The following is an 18,445-nucleotide window of genomic DNA, read 5'->3' on the forward strand; positions in this document are numbered from 1 at the left end:
TCTAGATTTTGAAAGTATCTATGGGGGAAATTATTTGAAAATAATACTTCCGAACCGGGGGCTTCCGAAATTGCTCATCCCACTTCGCAATTTGGAACGAACGTTGAATGCAACACGGCATTGTTCCGGAAGAAGACATCGGGAGAAGGAGTGTTTCCGGAAGACGTGGCTGTTGCTGCAGTGGGAACTGATACCCAAATTATTCTTAGAAGAGTACTTGTATAGTTACTACAATATTTATTCTGTTTTTATTCTATCTTCACCCGTTTATCCGGCGGCAAGATGATTTCGTTAACGGACTCCCAAAGTAAGAGTCTGACCATGTCTGTGTGTTGCTGCCTTATCTATCCAACCGGCTCCATCTGAGCTCCAGCAGTTGGCCAGCTAGCAAATAGCATTCAATGCTAGGGAGCTTTATTTCTTGTCATGCCATAAACAAAAAGCAAAGGGTTAACCTTTACTTTTAGTTGTGTTTGGTGACATGATGTTACATTCGTGTGTTTTTTTATTAGAAATATTGACGTTTTTTTACTTCATTGTTTTCATATGTATTAATTAGGAATTTAAAGTGGGACTGTACATCAAATACATCGAACCCATTTAGTTAAGTTTGAATATATTCATGACATTCAGTGCACAGCTGTGTCCTGTGTTTAAAAAATCTTTATCTAGATGAATAACAGATTGTGGCCTTTGCTTGAAACTCCTGGAAAAGCAGTGAAACAGTACATCATCTATGGAGGACTGATCCTGAAAAATTCAGAAATCAATACAGAAATCAATAAATGCTCAGGCTCTCAGAAACAACAGCTCACTTTGCTACAGATCTGTGTCCGTATAAGTCGCTAAATGAAAACTTTGTAGTTCATAGTGTCCACATGAAAAAGAAGGAAGACATTGCTGGTAGTATTGTCTTCAAATAGAGTTGCTAAACACCTCAGCGCACTGAAGGAAGCCATCTGACTGTGTGAGGAGCAAGATCGTTGATGTCTGCAGGCAGAGTAGGAGCTCTCCTGTCTGACTGGTCCACCAATAGCAGAGAAGATGACCCCTTGAGACACAGCCCCTCCTCATTTGCATAATGAGGCAGAAATGCATAGAGAAATGTAAAAAGGACAAGCAGAAATAAATACCACAGGGGAAATAAATAGGGTAGAAAATGCAACGGAAGAATAAAACAGACAAAAATATTAAAACACACACATAAATAAATACAATTAAACAAGAAGTAATTAAAAAATAAAGTTGAAGATTTAAACAGATGCTAAATAAGTAAGGTAATTATTACAAAGGTGAATAAGTAAAGAAGCTAATTAAAATAGATATATACATTTATGTCTCCTTGTATAATTGAATTACGGCCTACATTTATTTATGTACTTAATTTTTTTGTGTATTTAATCAGATGCTTATTTATTTATTGAACATTTATTTATTTCTGTATTTATTTCTGAATTTGTCAGGATCAGTCCTCCATACATCATCATCTGTCTCCCTCTACAGCACCTCCGTCAGTTTTGTTTGACTTGGCCACACATAACAATACAAATCTCACTTTTTAGGTGATTTCAAAGTGTGATTCAGAGTACAACAGACAATAACATGCAAGAAAATTTAGGGTGGCTAAGACTGTCTGGCTCTACATTTTATCATAAGAGCTAAGTGACAAACTCATATCAATAATGAATCCTTTCTGTGGTATGTGTGTGTCCTACAGAGATTGGAATGGGATTAACAGGCTTCGGCGTGTTTTTCCTCTTCTTCGGGATGATCCTGTTCTTTGACAAAGCCCTCTTGGCTATTGGAAATGTGAGTGTTCCTACTTTACTGAGCTAACGTTATCTCTGATGAGAAACATACAAGTGCAACTTTCAGTCTTCCGCATTAGCTGATGCCAACACTGATGTGTATTTTTGTTTAAATTCAGGTGTAAAATAACTTTTCAGTTGTTAATGTTACATGTTCTAAATGATCTGTGATGATTTATGTAATACATTATTAACAAATCTAACCACGGCAAGTATCATACAACATAGGGATGCACAATATAAATCAGGCTGATAAATTACGGTTACAAATATAAAATATATATTATGTATTATTCTGATAATGGAAAGCTGATAAATAGAGCTGATAATATAAAGTAACATTGCTTTCATTGACTTAAACCTGCTGTTATACTGCTTCACCTGGGTGAGCTACACAATGTAGACCAGTGAGCCAAGCATGTCAAAACCCAGTGTGGACATTTTTCACAGTTTCAGAGGAAGACAACATGTTAAAACAGAACCTGAAATTATTGCTTATTTTATCGGTATCGGCCATGAGAATAAGGTACTTCTCAGAACATCCAAATCGTCCCTCGACTTTTGACAACTGATGAGCAGTTTCAGGTCTCACCTTGTTGACGATGGCATCGTCTATCGGCCCAACCCTAATTGGGAACACTGAACCCATTCATTTAAGTTTGAATGTATCAGGGCATACAGGACAAAGCCATGTCCTGTATTTAACAAGTCTGTAGTATCTAGAAGAAAAATTGATTGCACCTGAAACACCTGAACAACTTCACCAGACTTTTTGTTAAAGTCTCCAAACCCAAACTGATATAACCCTGATGATCACTATGTGATCAGCAAAATGTCACAATTGGCCTAAATGTTTGTATGGTGCATACCAAGCAATCACTCAGACATGCATTTCTGTTGTTAATTATTGTTTCTTTTCTATTATTGTTTATTATATACAATTTTGTTTTAGGCTGTCTGTTGAGGTTTTGAAATATCTGTCTAGAATCTTTTGCCAACTCAATTTGATGAAGTAAAATAGAATTAGTTTTTGGTTAGCCCTAAAAAAAATTACAGAAAGAAATGTGCTCATTTGTTTGGTCTACAGACTAATCTGCATACTGTGTTGTGGGAAGTTTTAAATATGTATGTAAGAAAAGAACACTTGAGTAATTTCTTTTCATTTGCACTTTCTCACATTCTCTTGTTTTCAGATTATTCAGGTAGTTGGCTACACAATTGTCATTTAAACATCTAAATATTTGAATGAAGTTTCATCCTGATTTCTAATATTTATACTGGCGCCAACCAGGGCTGTCGCGGTGAAGCAATTTCCACCGCGGCAATATGTTGGGGCTCAACAGTGCAGTATGTGGTATTATAGCATTTTTTCATCAATGAAGTAATTCGGTGCCATATAGCAGAGTAAGAGTGTCTGTATCTGTCACCTCACTGTACAGCGATCCGCTAACAGCAGCTTTATGTTCTGAGCAAGCTAGCTTCTGCGTGCTAGTCAACAACATTGCCAAGCAAACTTTTTGTAGTTTGATGTGTCTTTTCAGACGTAGCTATATCATTACCTTCAGGGCATTTTAATATACAGTCTATGTTAAAAGCATGTCTATCAAGTCAATTTACATACAACGCGCGCGCACACACACACACACAGGTTATGTGTGTTGGAGCAGAATGGCTGTCCACAATTAACCACTGTGCTGTAGTAACTTTATAACTAAATTTCCACAGAAAGCAACATGAAAAACAGCTGCAGGCATCCGACACACTACACTCCTTAGTGAGATTCAAATGAGGCTTACTGTCCACAGTTTCTCTGGACTGTCCCTCAGGATCACAACGTTAGTCCAACATCGCCGAATGTGCTAGCCACATTAGCCGTGCAATATGCTAACGCCAAGTTAGCTAACCTTTAAAATAAACAGTAAAACAACACAAAACACGGCAACACTTACAGCTTCAGAGTTTGTAGTCTGGTCACATACAGCCCATGGTGATCCATCCTTAAACCGTAACAGAGCTTGTTACGGTTGTGGAACTTTTGAAGCACTCTTTTTTGATTTATTAATTTAACACGCCCTGAAGTGTACAGTATGAAACTTGCGGTTGTTGCTGTGCTTGCCATCCTCTGCGTTAGGCTTGACCAATAGCACGGTATTTCAATTTTGCAGTTATCGTGACAGCCCTAGCGCCAATCTGTGCTTTCTTGCAGTCTGATTGGAAGCTGTACACCAAGTGTAGCAGAAAAAGGGACTAAAACCAAAATAAAATCACAAGTCAACATATAGGATCCATTCCTAAATGACCAGTAATTGAACCCCTCTCTAATATTGGACTTCCCCCGCTTTTCGCTGTAGATCCTTTTTGTTGCTGGACTCGCCTTTGTCATCGGGTTGGAGAGGACCTTCCGCTTCTTCTTCCAGAAGCACAAGATGAAGGCCACCAGTTTCTTCCTGGGAGGTGTGTTTGTGGTGCTCATTGGCTGGCCCATCATCGGGGTTGTGCTGGAGATCTACGGATTTTTCCTCTTGTTCAGGTAACACGAGTTAAAAAACGTGTGGGACACTGAGCTGTCACTCAAACACTCACTAGCCAATGAGGATGCACCCCTAAAAACCCACCCACAACAGACGTTTGTATCAGAACTGCAAACAAAAAGTGAGCCAGCGCAACTGAGAGAGCTGGCAGCATGACCGCAAAGCTGACAGGGAGAGCAAAGTGTGATCAGTGAGAAAGCAGCAGTGGTAGCTGGAAACCAAATGATGTAATATGAAAAAAATAACAGACCAATAGTTTGTTTGCAAGTTATACATTTCTCTTTTAATATGAAAGTATTTTTCACTTCAATTAGTTTTATTCGCTCTGAAATTCTTATTTTTTGTTTGATTTTTAAGAAGTTTTGATTGGCTAAATTGGCACAAATCTAGAGCATGAACCTCCAACGGAAGCTCATCCCTGGTAAGCAAACAGATTTGGCTGTGGACAACATGTGTCTTGGACATTGCTCGTAGTTGTCTTTACCCTCCACAGGCCAACAGTGGGGTTAGCAGTGACAAGTCCTGCCCTGTGTGCCCTGTGTGGTAAAAGTTAAGCATGAAAACTGTGCAAATCTGCAAACTACTGTACTTTCAGCGCATCTTTGACAGGATCCAGCCCCTACATTTAGACATAGCTAGAGACTTGATGAGGAGGTTGTAAATTACTTTGAAAGTCATGAACATTACAGCAACTAGGGACTGCTAGCATGGCTTAATCCCTTAAATCTACTGACTCCGGCACGTTACAGCTGCACCACGGTTGCCGGAGCTACTCGCGGCCATTATAGTCAATGCTCGTGAGTCCACCAGATGCGGCCGCAGCGCGTCGGAGAAACGACGTGATGTGACGCAACACAACGCTCTGCAGAGAATAGGTAGAAGGTCTATTTTTGCCGCTAGCCACGTCAAGCAGCACAGAGCAGATCGAACCAGGCAGGAAGTCAGACACAGAACGGCATAGAGAATCCGGTCAATTTTCAAAATACAACACCCTGTGGAGACTCCCGATCGTAAAACGACAATAAACACAGTTAAAGGGATACTTTGCGATTGTAATCCAAAACAGTTTTTGTTAAATACCACGAATATTTCCTAATGAGTTTTAATGCTGGATAACACTCAGAGATTTGAAAGGAATGAAAACTGATGCGAAGGTCGCGCTGTTTCTGCTGGACAGGTGAGTAAAGTTAGCTTTACTGTTTCACACACATGATAGGTCAGTATTACTGTCTTATCTGTCTGTTGTCATGTTATGATCTCAGCTGTTTAGCTTTGTTAGCTTTACTGCAGCGGTCAGTGTGTGTGGTAGAGGAGGATTTGATGGAGTGTGTGTGTGTGAACGGGTGCCCCGGTGAATAGCGGCAGAGAGAAAGCGGGTCGGTCAGCAATGAGCCTAGGCCTGGTTCTGGTTACCATGGCAATGCGCGTCCATGAATTTTTGGGGTGGGGCTTCCGAACGATCAGTGAAGGGAGGGGAATGTTTGTTTGGCAGTTGGACTCAAATATCAACAAACTCAGCAGAATCGCATAGTATCCCTTTAAAACGGACACAAAAAGAAATCATTTAACTACGTGGCCTACTTGATCACAGTAGAAACACAAAATGCAAACACTGATTGAAAAATCTAAACATGTCAGCAAAATCAGGCAGGCAAAACGCTCTGATTCTGAAATGCTCTCTGTTGGAAATGCAGCCTGAAGTTGACGGAATGAAACGGGGTCACATAGAGCTGTGAAGAATGTAGTAGAAGCACAAACAGGACAAATTAATAACAATAAATAATGTGGGGCAGGCTGCACGCTCCGCTGCTGAAACGCTTCTGAGACGCTTCCAGTGGACTTTGACGCCGAGGTATGGACGCATCAAAACCGTGGCGCAGCCATAATGTGCCATAGCTGGCGTCAGTGGATTCCTGGCGTAAGACTTAAAGTCATGTTTGACATACACAGGGTTCATACAAAGTCCTGAAAGTTTGGAAAATGCATAATTTTAGTTCAAATCCCTTTTCTGTAAACTTGTTTAACTAATGTTATTTTGTGATTATTATTTTTTTATGTCACACAATTTGAAGGATTATTTGGGGAAATTGCGCTTACTTCAACAGTCAGCATATTTGTTCAGGTTTTGTTCTTGTTAATGTCTGAGTGTAATGTGAAAAACTACAACCTGTGTGTTTTTTTTATAAATATTATTATGACTACTATCAGCTGTCTACAGTTATGTGAAAATGCATATTATTTAGTCAGATAGCATCAGATTTTCTGTAGAGGACCCCACACCCACAACCACGTGACCCACATTAATTCATAGTAGAGCCCGACCAATTTAGCGTTTTGCAAATATGATTGGCCGATATAAGCTACTTGCAGATATATATGCATCAGCGTTTATAACAGCCAATATAACTATTAAAAAAGAGTCGGCTCCTTCCCTCATGTCATGAGTGTTGCATAGTTTTCCCACCAGAGGGGGCGCTGCAGCACCACAGAACAAAACATCAGCTGACTGCAGTCTACCGGAGCTAAGGCGAGTAGCTCCTGGTAGCTCAGTGTTCCTGGTGAGTTGGTCTTTTGTCACGTCAATTATATGACTTAAATATTAATAAAAATAAGCCCTCATCACGGAGACCAGACTTGATAACCCTCCCATTTTTCACTGCCCTCTCCAGGCTCAGCAGTATGTTTTATGTTACCGTAAACTAGTGTTGGAGGCTACGCTGCTGACAGACGTGATTGTAGATTTATTTCTGAAACTGTTTGGCAGTTCTAGCGACCGGTCCTCTCATTTCTCTCGAAATTATTACTTCTAAGTATTTTCTAACATCGCCAACAGCAGATAATGCTGCCAGTTGCTAAATTAGCTACAAAGCTGTGTTTGTTAGTGAAGGAGGCTAACATTAATGAGCGATTAAACTGTAGTGTCTGTAGTTTAGGGCTGCAGCTAACAATGATTTTAGTATTCGAAGCTTCTATAGATTATTTCAACGATTCATCGATGCGTCCTTTAAGAAGTACTTTTGCTTGGCGGCAGTGCCACATACCCCGCCCCCCATTACGGGATCAGCTGTTTTTCCCCTTATTTTAAGAAAATCATAACATAACAAAGATTATCCCTAATATTTGTTATGTTGAGACCATTCCAAGATACTATGACATAATGGAGGATAAAAATAAACTTTAGAAATAGTATTTTGAGCAAAGGTACAGCAAAATATATTAAAGTTTTAATAAATAAGAGTCAAATGCATAAAACTAATGAAAACATTTTACAAATATCTATTATATCATTTATTATAAATTACAGAGTACTACTACTAATGAACATTAAAGTTAATAGTGTATGTATTGTGGGGGCCAGCAAAACAGAAACTATAAAAAATACCAATATACTACTACTACAATTAATAATAATAATAATAACAACATATCATGTCTCATGTCATTACTATAATAATAATGATAAACAGGGTACTCCTACATAGGCAGAAAATCATGAAAATATTTTTTTGTCATGCTATTACTTTACATATAATTGGCCACAATTGCTACTTTTTACTATGTAGCTTATTGACATCTAGATTATCCCTTTACCAGCACTGTACATTCTAGCCAAAGCTACGAGAAACCATTCTCATAATCACCACCTGGCTCTAAAACATGTCATCTATGATACAGTGACACAGAGGAAACGCTGCTGTTAAATTCATCTAATACTACATGACTGTCTACAACGAGGACCTGCAACCAATGTTTCACATTTGAAAGAGGAGCCAGATAACTTTTCTGACACGGCAACTGTAACTACAGACAAGCAGCTCGCAGATATATTTACAATAAGTTAAACACTATAGTTTAACCACCTCATTAATGTTGGCGCTCCTTCAGTGATACACATGTCATTAGCCAGCTTTGTGGCTAATTTAGAATATTTATAAGTAATAAATTACGGAGAAATGAGACGACCATTCGCTAGAACTGTTTCAGAAATAAATCTACAGTTACTTTTGTCAGCAGCGTAGCCTCCACCACTCACCTACCTTAACATTAAACACACTGCTGTGACCCGGGAGAGGGCAGTGCAAAACGGGAAGTGTTAGCAAGTCTGGTCATGAATGTTTTCAGGAGACGAGAAGTGATGAGGGCTATTTTATTATTATTTAAGTTGTGTAATGGACATGACAAATGACCAACACTGAATTTCAGAGCTAGTAGACTCCGGTCAGCTGATGTTTTGTTCTGTGGTGCAGAAGTATTTCCCATAGGGGAGTTGCAGAGCGCCCTCTGGTGGGCAAACACTCATGACATGAAGTGAAGTGAAGGATCTCAGTTTCTTTTTTTAATAGTCATGGCTGTTAGAAATGCAGATGCAGATTTATCTGCAAGTAGCTGATATCAGCCAATAATATCTGCAAAACGATAAATCGGTCATGCTCTCTTCATAGCTAGATATGTCCTGTCTTGATTCCTTACTTTGGAAATGATCAAGCATTACATAACTGTAATCAAAACATACAATCAAAGTCAATATGAACAGCTGGTAAAATAAACAAAGTGACAACACATTGATTGCTGTAGGTATAAAAGAATTCTGTAAACTTTATTTTTCACAATTACATTTATAGTAACATTTTAGATGTGAGGATAGACAGACTTTTGGATTTAGATACCTTAAAAGTGCTTGAAAAGTGGTTGAATTTTCCTGTTCTGTGCACTGATCTGTACTGGGACTCTCTTTCTCTTACTTCCCTCACTCTCATCACATCCAGGGGGTTCTTCCCAGTTGTAGTAGGCTTTATCAGAAGGATACCTGTCCTGGGCTCCATCTTAAACCTGCCCTTCATCAGTGCAGTAAGTATTACCCAGCGCTACAGCAACCCTGCAGATGTTCTTTGTTTACACACAGCATGGCTCTTTTTCATGTTTTTAATCACCCTGTTCAAACACCATGACGACAAAGGTTAACCAGTCTGCCTGGATCAAATAACCGCTCAGCTCCTGCACATAACAGCTGGTTTAATAAAACACTCAGACTGCCTGTAACATCTGAGGATACATGGCTAGAATCTTATGGAATTTTAATCAACAGAAAGACAGTTTCAGAAATGAAATAATGTCAGGGCCATCTGGGCTTTAAATCAAGTCTTTGACACATGAGGTCCCCAAAGGGAACAGTCACTGTTAAATCTAGAACTACAAGTTTGCAGATGCATAGTTAGCTTTGTGGCTAATAAACATGATCCTACCATGCTGTTGTGTGGAAAGCTTTGTTTTGAAGTGAATGTCTCTTTGTCTTTGTTTTTTATTAAAGCCTTCGTAAGGCTCTGAGGACAATCAGCAGTCGTGGTCAGTCACTGCCGATTTTCCCTTGCATGCTAACATATTAACACTTTATATTATATTCAGAAAACAAGTGTCTCATGATAGAAGGGAAAGCATATAAATAAATATGGGGATTTGTGAATCGTTAAATCTTGAGACAAAATATTTTAACTATAATATAATTTTTAGTCCATTAACTGTACAAAACATTCAGTGGCAACTGTGAAGTCGAAGTTATATATGTAATGGTACTTTCCACATCTTTGCAGCCTTATACTAAACTTTTTGAGAATGGTGTGTGGAAAGTTGCACAGCAGTTTTCATCAGTACATCTTCGCAAATTAGGTGGTGCTGGAAAGGTGATTACTAAAGGGTATAGTTGGTGATCTAATATAGCTGGCAAGCTCGCTGGGAACATACTGGCAATAAGCACAATAGCTCACCAAGCTAGCTCACTAACTGGAGGAGAGGTCAGGACCCCCTCGCAAAGAGGGTTTTGTCTTACCTCATTAAAAAAACAATATGACGGCTTCCTCTGTTTTGGACTGGGAGGCTTTTCAGAGACTGCTACAACCTGTAAATATGTGGATCTGTCACCCACCAAAAAACGTCTTTCCACCAAGAGATATCAGATAATGAGGAGGGCACAGCTCAGTGACAAATGTTGTTGGTAACATTTTTCAAAATAAAAGTCCATAAAACATCATCATTACACATTGTAACAGCTCGAACAGTCAATAATGATCACCTGGCAACAAACCTACAGACCTTGCCTTGTAGGTTATAGTGGCCCCTTGAGTCTCCCATGTTTGACTCTCTTGGAGTCCAGATCATCAAAGGTCTATCAGAAGAGTGTAAATTTAAAGTTCATAAAGTTGAACTCTACAATAAACATCTATTGACCACTGCTTTTCTATTCAAAAGAATTGGCTTCTCTCCTAAATGTCTATTACAAATGCTGTTACCAGGCCCGTCATTAGAGGCTTTGTTGGTTGTTTAATGAGATATTAAAATCACTAATTTTTCATCAAATTTACTTACAAATTCTTCTATTCTTTCAATTATGAAATGCTAAGTTATTCTTAGGAATTAAAACAGAAATCTGCACTCAGATATAATTGGTGACAAAGTGCTTTTCAAATTTTCAATCATATACTGTCTAATTAAATTCCAAATGATAATTCCAAAACAACCCAACCTGGTAAGTAGTAGTTTTGTTTTTCCTGTTCACATGTGGTTTGTCCCTTTAAAGGTCTAGTGTGAAGGATTTAGTGACTAGCGGTGAGGTTGCAAATTTCAACCAGCTGAATATTGCCTCACCAAGCATGTAGAATAGTGTTTCTCAAAGGGGGCGTTACAAGGACGATGGGGGGCGCTGGAAGCAATGTTTTGGAAAGGGGGCGCTGAGCTGCTTTTGGGGGGCGTTTGTTAGTTGGAAATTCTAAGGCAAGTTTACACCAAAGATTCACAACAAAACGAGTTCAATTTTAAACTACTTGCAAAAAAACTGTGGTCTGCAACATTAAAACCTGCCAGTTTAGTCCACTGCAACTGGACGAGACTGTGTATTTTTCCCCCTCAGCTACTTGTGGTGCAGCTCTGTGCTGCCTTCAGGGGAACAGGAAGTCAGAGTATCATCTGTAAAATTTTACCCACATGGCGTTTACTGTGTAAACTCTGGAAAATTGACGCTCTCTTTCCTGATATTACCGTGGAAAAGTGTTTATTTCTCTGAGGAATACACCTTGAACGTTTTGTTATCGCAGTGGTTACACATTTACAAGAGAGATATTCCGCAGTCGGACTTACCCTGAAAGCAACTTCTCTGCGACACCAGCGAGTGGCGTGGACCCTATCCGAGTTGCAGTTTGTGCCAAAGCGGACATATACAGGAGTTGCAGTAGTTTATAAAAATGTAACGTTAAAAACTGAAGCCCTGACTTGCTCTGTTGGGGATTGTAAGTGGCACTTTATCAGAGGTGCTGAAGTTAACAGGTGAGATTTCTGCTTGATCCACAGTATCGTTGTTAAAATAGGCTTCACATCCAAATGCTAAATTACCCTAGTGTCTTTATTTATTTATTTATTTAGACGAATTTGTTGTATGTAATTTATGTTGTATGTTTGTAATTTATGTTGTATGTTTGTTACATTCAATGGCCTATAGCCTCTAAATTTAACCAAAGTGTGGAGAAGTTAATGCAAAGTCATTCTTTTTTTCGAAAAGATGATTTTATTATTGAACTTCAACTGGAAACCCCTGGTGCAACTCCAGCTGCTTCAACAACATATGTGAGAGATCCACAGATAAGTGGGAGAGATTCTGAATGTGCAGAATGTTTTGAACATGAGCAGATAAGTTACAGTGTTTCCCATACGTTTATTTATTTGTGACAGTCCACCATAATATCAACGCCACATTTTGATTTTCGATTTTTTTTTTTACTAGGCCTATTTAAAATCGTACTTGATTGCAGAGCTGCTGGCAGTGCGTATTTGCCCAGCACATCCTCTCGCTCGTCCCTCTCTCTCCCTCTCCCTCATGAACACAGCTGCACAAATATGTCCAACACAATGCTGTCAATGTCGGAGACACAGCTTTAAAAAGTATTAGCAAGTATGTAAGGAGCCTAGCTAATAAGGAGAGCTAAATTAATGTTAGAATACAGCTGGGTTTTCGAGGCTAGCACACTGTATATAGCTGGTAGTTAATATCAACTACATGCACGCGCACCCCCTATGCGCCACAGTTACACTGTAATTCTGTGGGAAACACTAAGTGATGATATGATAAGTTATTAACAGATGAGCTAATAAGTCCAGTCAATAACTTAATATTTTTTTAATAATTTATCACAGAGATGAAAAGGGGCCACAAACACATAGGTTATTTCACCACAAAAGACACAAAAGAGGAGATAAGACTTAATCATGTGTGTTGACTTAGCAGGGATATTAAGTAAGTTGATCTACAAGAGAAAAATATTTAAAAGCAAAAAACAATGCCAGAGAGCCTCACAACATTATATTTATATATTTTCAATTGTCACCTGCCACCTGATTATGTGTTTCCCTTTTATATAATTAGACATTTCCACCATAAATTGGTGCAGAAAAGGCAGAAATTAGAGCATAAATTTTCACCAGAATGCAGGAAATTAAGTGTTTAATGCTTAAAATCTTCTTCTTCTACCCCCCACTTATTAAGTGCCCTATGCAAGAAAACAGTCTCTGGCTTCACACACAGTTTCTGGGAGGAACAATCACTTATTAATTATTTATAATTACTTTTCACATGGCTTTTTTGTTACCTGGGAAATTAATATGTTGTTTGTCATTCAATTATGTGTTTTTTTCTACGTTTTCATTAACAATAGTAACAACAACAAAAAAAAAATCAACAATATTCAGGGCAAATAGACACATCTTTGTTGATGGGGGGCGGTAAGGGACCTGGATACTGGATAGGGGGGCGTTGGCCCAAAAAATTTGAGAACCACTGATGTAGGAGAACTGTCTAGAGCCAGTTTGGTTTGTCCGTTCTGGGCTATTGTAGAAACATGGCAGTTCAACATGGTGGACTCCATGGAAGAGGACCTGCTCGCTTTGTATATATATAAAGGGCTCATTCTAAGGTAATAAAAGCACAGCTATTCTTATTTTCAGATTATTATAGTAGGGATGTACCAAATGTTCGGCCACCGTAATTAGTAATTGGCCAAAAATAGCAAAAAAAGCACTTTCGGTGTTAAGCCTAATAAGTCAAAAGACCAGAGAAATTTTACAGAACACTTACGTTGACATGTCTGCAGCGTGGAAGCATTTTAAAGTGTCTGAGAAAGACGCAAAAATTGCCTTTGCAGACACTGTTCTGTTGAATTGTCTCCTAGCACATCCACTCAATCTGTGGCTGACGAGAAAAGGCAAGAAACGGTCTGACCTGCTTTGAGTGTTTCTGTCACTCGTTTATTGAGGTGATTAAGCTAGCTGCATAATTTGGAGTGCACACGTTTTCAAGCCTTTATGGTAAATCCACTGAAACGGACCAGTCCAAGCTGACAGGCAGGTCAGTTTATCCTGTCAGTTTCTCTCTTTACAAAGACAAGTCTTGCAGTGTGAGAGTCTTACCTGAAGAGAGGCTATTAAGTCCTCATGTTGCACGATACGAGAACCACATACACGATACACATGTGACAAGTCAGGTTTTCAAAATAAGGTGTCTATACAGGATGGAAATGAGATTAATTGGATTATATTCACAGAAACTATAAAAGATATTACATGTCTACATTAAAAGTAAACGTACATATAATTAACTTCACCGGACCCTCTCGGGCCTCGGATCCACCCACCATAGTCTCTCCAAATCCTATGGGAAACACTGAGGAAAAAGCACATTTTGAGTATTTGATGTATGCAATGGTAAAAAAGGCAAATTAAATGGAAGAAATGTGAATGTACTTGTTCAGTATTCTATAAGCATCCCTATGTTATATACAAATAAATATTATTTTCAATTTCTGCCGGATTCTGCCTATAGAGCCCTCTAAATCTTACACACTGGTCCTTTAAGTCATGCATGCTTTTCATTATAAAATGCTTCAGGAAAGTGGAAAAAATCCAGGCGGTTTCATTCACACTAACAATTTGCATCTCACTGTGTCTGATCATGCATTATACATGAGAAAAGCTAAAACACAACCAGATGACACTTAAGATGACCTAAGGTTTCTTGTTTTGTTTTTTTTCTTTCAGTATGTGGACAAAGTGGGCGAGAGCAACACCATGGTGTAACAGTGACTTTTTCTACCCAGAGAAGGCTGTTTGAGAACAGCAGGTTTTATAAATCAACACAATGTCTCAATGGGCTGAGATAAAGCAGCTAAGGTTATACGTTCAGATTCCTCTACCCTCCAGCAGGCAAAGACTGCTTTCTGTCTGTCTGTAATTTCATTGGTCAGCGCTACCAATCAAAGGTTCATCAGAGCATCGGACCCCCAGTCTGTTACTAAAGGGTGGAGTTACTAAGGTCACTACAATAAATATTTGAAATGCTATTGATCCCTTTATCATTGAATGCATCTGGCATGAAAATGGAGGATGGAAGACTCCCTGAAAGCACCACTGACTCTGTGGACGTGATTTTCTTACTCTGTGGAACAAACAGAACTACCGACAATCCACAGGGATGAGAAGTGGATCGACAGCTTGCCATGTTGTCACATTTCTGTGCCTGAGCTTTATCTATATTTGGACAAGACCTTTTGAGTCCAGCATTTTGTCTCTTTGCACTTATTCTGTGACACGGTGTATCTTTTTTTGTCTTGCAGCTATTTGAATTGAAAAATGTGTGGCTATTGTAGTATTTTCCCTTTTGTTAACAGAATTTCTGTTTACCATTGTTTAATGAGTTCTTCTGTATTTTTTTCTTTATCAATGCTTGACTTCATGTACAGTGAGGTACTATGGGATCATACTAATATTTGAAACTATTATTACTACTACTATTAAAGCCTAGTCGCACCAGAAATTCACAACACCTAATTCACGATGCCACCTACATGGTGATGTTCATCCAGGTGGTGCTAGAAGTTTGGTAATCTACTGACCACTCACAAGGCTAGCTAGCAAATTACTGTAGCTGTGAATTCAGTTCAATTCAATTTTATTTATACAGCGCCAAATTACAACAAGAGTTATCTCAGAGCGCCTTTTATAAAAGAGCAGGTCTAGACCGCACTCTGTGATATTATTTACAGAAAACCAACAGTTCCCACCAAAAGCAAGTACTAGGCGACAGAGGCAAGGAAAAACTTCTTTTTAAGAGGCAGAAACCTCGAGAAGAACCATGGCTCAGGGTGGGCGGCCATCTGCCTCGACCATTTGGGGATGAGAGAGAGAGGGGAGGGAGGCAGCCTACACAATATACACACAGAGGTACAGACAGTAAAGGTGATGTTGCTATAGACTAAATGAAAAATGGTACAGATATTTACAGTACTGTTTATGATAATAATCATAATGTTAATGATTATAATAACAATAATAACAATAGGACTAGTAACAATAATTGTAGCAGAGGGTGTCGAGCAGGAACACGGGGGCAGCAGGTGACTCGCAACCACAGATCCAGACTCCACAGCTCCAGAGCCAGAAACACCTGCAGGAAGTGATAAGAGGAGAGAGGAGAGGGACGAGAAAGCACAAGACTACCGGAAAGAGGAGAAGTTGTGTTAGTAACATGCATTAATGGGGTGAGGTTGCATACAGAGGGAGAGAAAGAAGAGGAGAGGAGCTCAGTGCATTATGGGAAGTCCCATATTTTTTCAAGCAGCCTGATAATAAGGAATTGCAGTAATCCAGCCTAGAAGTAACAAATGCATGGACTAGTTCTGCATCATTTTTAGACAGGATATTCCTGATACCAACAGCTAAAAAAAATAGTCAGCTAATAGTCAGCTATCAGCTTTCGTCCTATTGGCTCAAATAACCATGTCTCTGTTTTTTTGTGGTCTTTTTGTCATATTTGCTAAAACTGTATCCTGACCTACCTACGACCCTTTTACGCAGGATAAGCGGATGGATGTATCCTGACCTGTGATACAGATACTCTGTGAAAGCAGTCAGGTTCTTCTGGCTCCTCCTGCTACTCCTAATGCCAGTGGCATAACTTTTGAGGGGGGAATGTGGTGTACTACCCTCTCATCCCGCTGTTAGACGTTCCAGTTGCCTCTGAATCCTGGAGCGGCGGAGGGGTTTGTTTGAGAAGACAAGTTGAAGGCTGTGTCCGAAAAGTAAAAAAATATCTCCTTTCCGAACCACCTTTCCTTGACCTCGATGGAAAACGTCATGAGGTCAAGGAAAGATGTGAAAGAGAATTCATAAGGACTTAGAAAAGAGGACCACAGGGCTCAGAGAATCCGATCTTTTGTAGGCAACGTAATTATGCTACGGCGGATGTTACTGACATGACCTGCTTTGATGAAACTACAATGTTCAGAAGATGGACTACAAAAAGCACATCTTTGACACTGCCCCCACGTGTTTAAATGCAGGCCATCTTAAGGTGGACAACACGGTGAAATATATTAGTTAATAATCAAGATAGAAAAAAGGCCTGTAGGGTATGCTACCAGTCATGAAAAAATGGAAAGGGTTGTCACATTGAGAATGTTTGCTTACACTCACCCTCTTGCCCACCCATATTTATCAACATGAATCCCAATTATTGTTTGTAAACACAGTGTTTCCCACATAATTACAGCGCAACTGTGGAGAGAGAGAGGGAGCGACCGAGCGAGAGGAGGTGCTGAACAAATATATGCACTGCCCATTTTAGATAGAAACACTGCAATAATAGATTTCATTTACTGTAGAGGTCATCCAGCTTGATCATTGCCTTTATTAAGGCGAGGGTGTCAGCATCTGTGACTGAAGTAAAATCAATTAATGATATTTCTGAGGGCTGGAAATACATAACGTGAACCTATGCTGCAACATTATCCTCACTTTGATCATGTTACAAGACTAGTAACACATCCCGCATGGGTCTCAGTTATTGTTGACAGTTCAAGACATGCATATTGCATAATAGCCAATGGTAACTTACAAGGTGATCAACATCCTTTATCCGTGATGGTCAGATTTTGTTATTGTATAAAACATTATAGCTTATTTCAACAACCCGAAACAAACAAAAAGAAAGAAGGTAATTGTGAGTCTTATTCAAGTATCAGAATGTGCGTCTGTATTGCAAGGATTTTGCTAAATGTGGTCAATGGATTTTATTGTTTGAGTTTGAGAACGTGCGTCGCTTTAAATGTTGCTGCCGCAAGGAATTGTGGGACAGCATTCTCTCCTTTCCTTTCATAAAGGATGGTCTGGTGTACCCTTAGCTAAAGGAGATATGAAAGGAAGCATTGAGGCTCCTTTCCTTTGCTTTTAGAGAATTTCACCAGCTCTTATCATGGCTGCCACAGGTCACCTCACTCAGTTAGGAACCTTCCTAAGCAAAAAAGACTTTTCGGACGCAGCCGAAGCCAGAGGGACCTGGAGCCGGTTGCACCAACAGGGCTTTACTAAGGCTGGTGCTGACTGCTAAGTAGGTCTTAGTTAAGACCAGTCTTTAGAGTTGACCTAATGTCGGTTGCACCAACCAAACTTAAGCCTAGGCTTAACTACTCCTGGTCTTAGCGATGCGCGTTCATGTGAATGGCCACAGTACTATAGCGGTTGCCTAGCAGCGTGCATTGCTGGGTTACGCTGTAAACTATCTTCCGCTGTTTTGTTAACTTGTAGCCGTCTCAATGGAGGATCAAAGAAAAAGGAAAGGAAATTTCACCGACATTGAGATACGAAAGTTAATTGAGCTGTACAGTCAGCACAGACACACACTGACTGCCAAGCAATCAAACTCAATAACGAACAAGAAGAAACAAACAACATGGAAACAGATAACGGAGGCGATTAACGATTGCTCTGACTCCGGCTGCCTTCGGACAGAGAGCGATGTGAGGAAAAAGTGGAAAGACCTCCTGAGCAAAGCAAAAAAAAAGATTTGTCTTCAAGAAAACACCACCCGACCAGCGGGGGTCCTCCCCCAAAAACTTCCGTGCACAGTACCATAATTGTGGATATCTTTGGAGAGGATTCCCCGGCTTTTATTGGTTTGGTCGGTGCGGAAAGTGGTGGTACCGATCTGGAAGAAACTGCTGTCTCTCCAGAGATGGATGTCGACCACTCAAGCGAGAGTGTGAATTGTGAAGGTGTGTAGCCTATATATTGGAG

At 39.6% G+C, this 18,445-nt stretch overlaps 1 protein-coding gene across 2 annotated transcripts; it reads left to right on the plus strand.

Annotated features, from left to right (window-relative positions):
* The first annotated feature begins 134 nt into the window (after positions 1–134).
* On the plus strand, positions 135–15,188 carry golt1ba (golgi transport 1Ba). Of its 2 annotated transcripts, XM_046072570.1 has the most exons (6): positions 135–307; positions 1,718–1,809; positions 4,160–4,338; positions 9,106–9,187; positions 9,648–9,682; positions 14,414–15,188. In XM_046072570.1, exons 1-5 carry the CDS (start codon positions 283–285, stop codon positions 9,654–9,656), a joined length of 387 nt encoding a protein of 128 aa, XP_045928526.1. In that variant the 5' UTR covers positions 135–282; the 3' UTR covers positions 9,657–9,682; positions 14,414–15,188. The 2 variants fall into 2 exon arrangements, with proteins under 2 accessions (XP_045928526.1, XP_045928525.1); XM_046072569.1 differs by lacking the exon at positions 9,648–9,682 and having other exon boundaries at positions 140–307.
* Positions 15,189–18,445: the final 3,257 nt, after the last annotated feature.

This window comes from Micropterus dolomieu, linkage group LG16, assembly GCF_021292245.1.
Source record: "Micropterus dolomieu isolate WLL.071019.BEF.003 ecotype Adirondacks linkage group LG16, ASM2129224v1, whole genome shotgun sequence".
Taxonomy (NCBI): Eukaryota; Metazoa; Chordata; class Actinopteri; order Centrarchiformes; family Centrarchidae; genus Micropterus; species Micropterus dolomieu.

What these genes read in the sequence shown, in the direction of transcription:
- golt1ba (XM_046072569.1), top strand. Translation starts at nt 283, where the DNA reads ATGATTTCGTTAACGGACTCCCAAA. An exon ending in GGATTTTTCCTCTTGTTCAG is followed by an intron (nt 4,339 to 9,105) that starts GTAACACGAGTT and finishes CATCACATCCAG; the next exon opens with GGGGTTCTTCCCAGTTGTAG. An exon ending in ACCTGCCCTTCATCAGTGCA is followed by an intron (nt 9,188 to 14,413) that starts GTAAGTATTACC and finishes TTTTTCTTTCAG; the next exon opens with TATGTGGACAAAGTGGGCGA.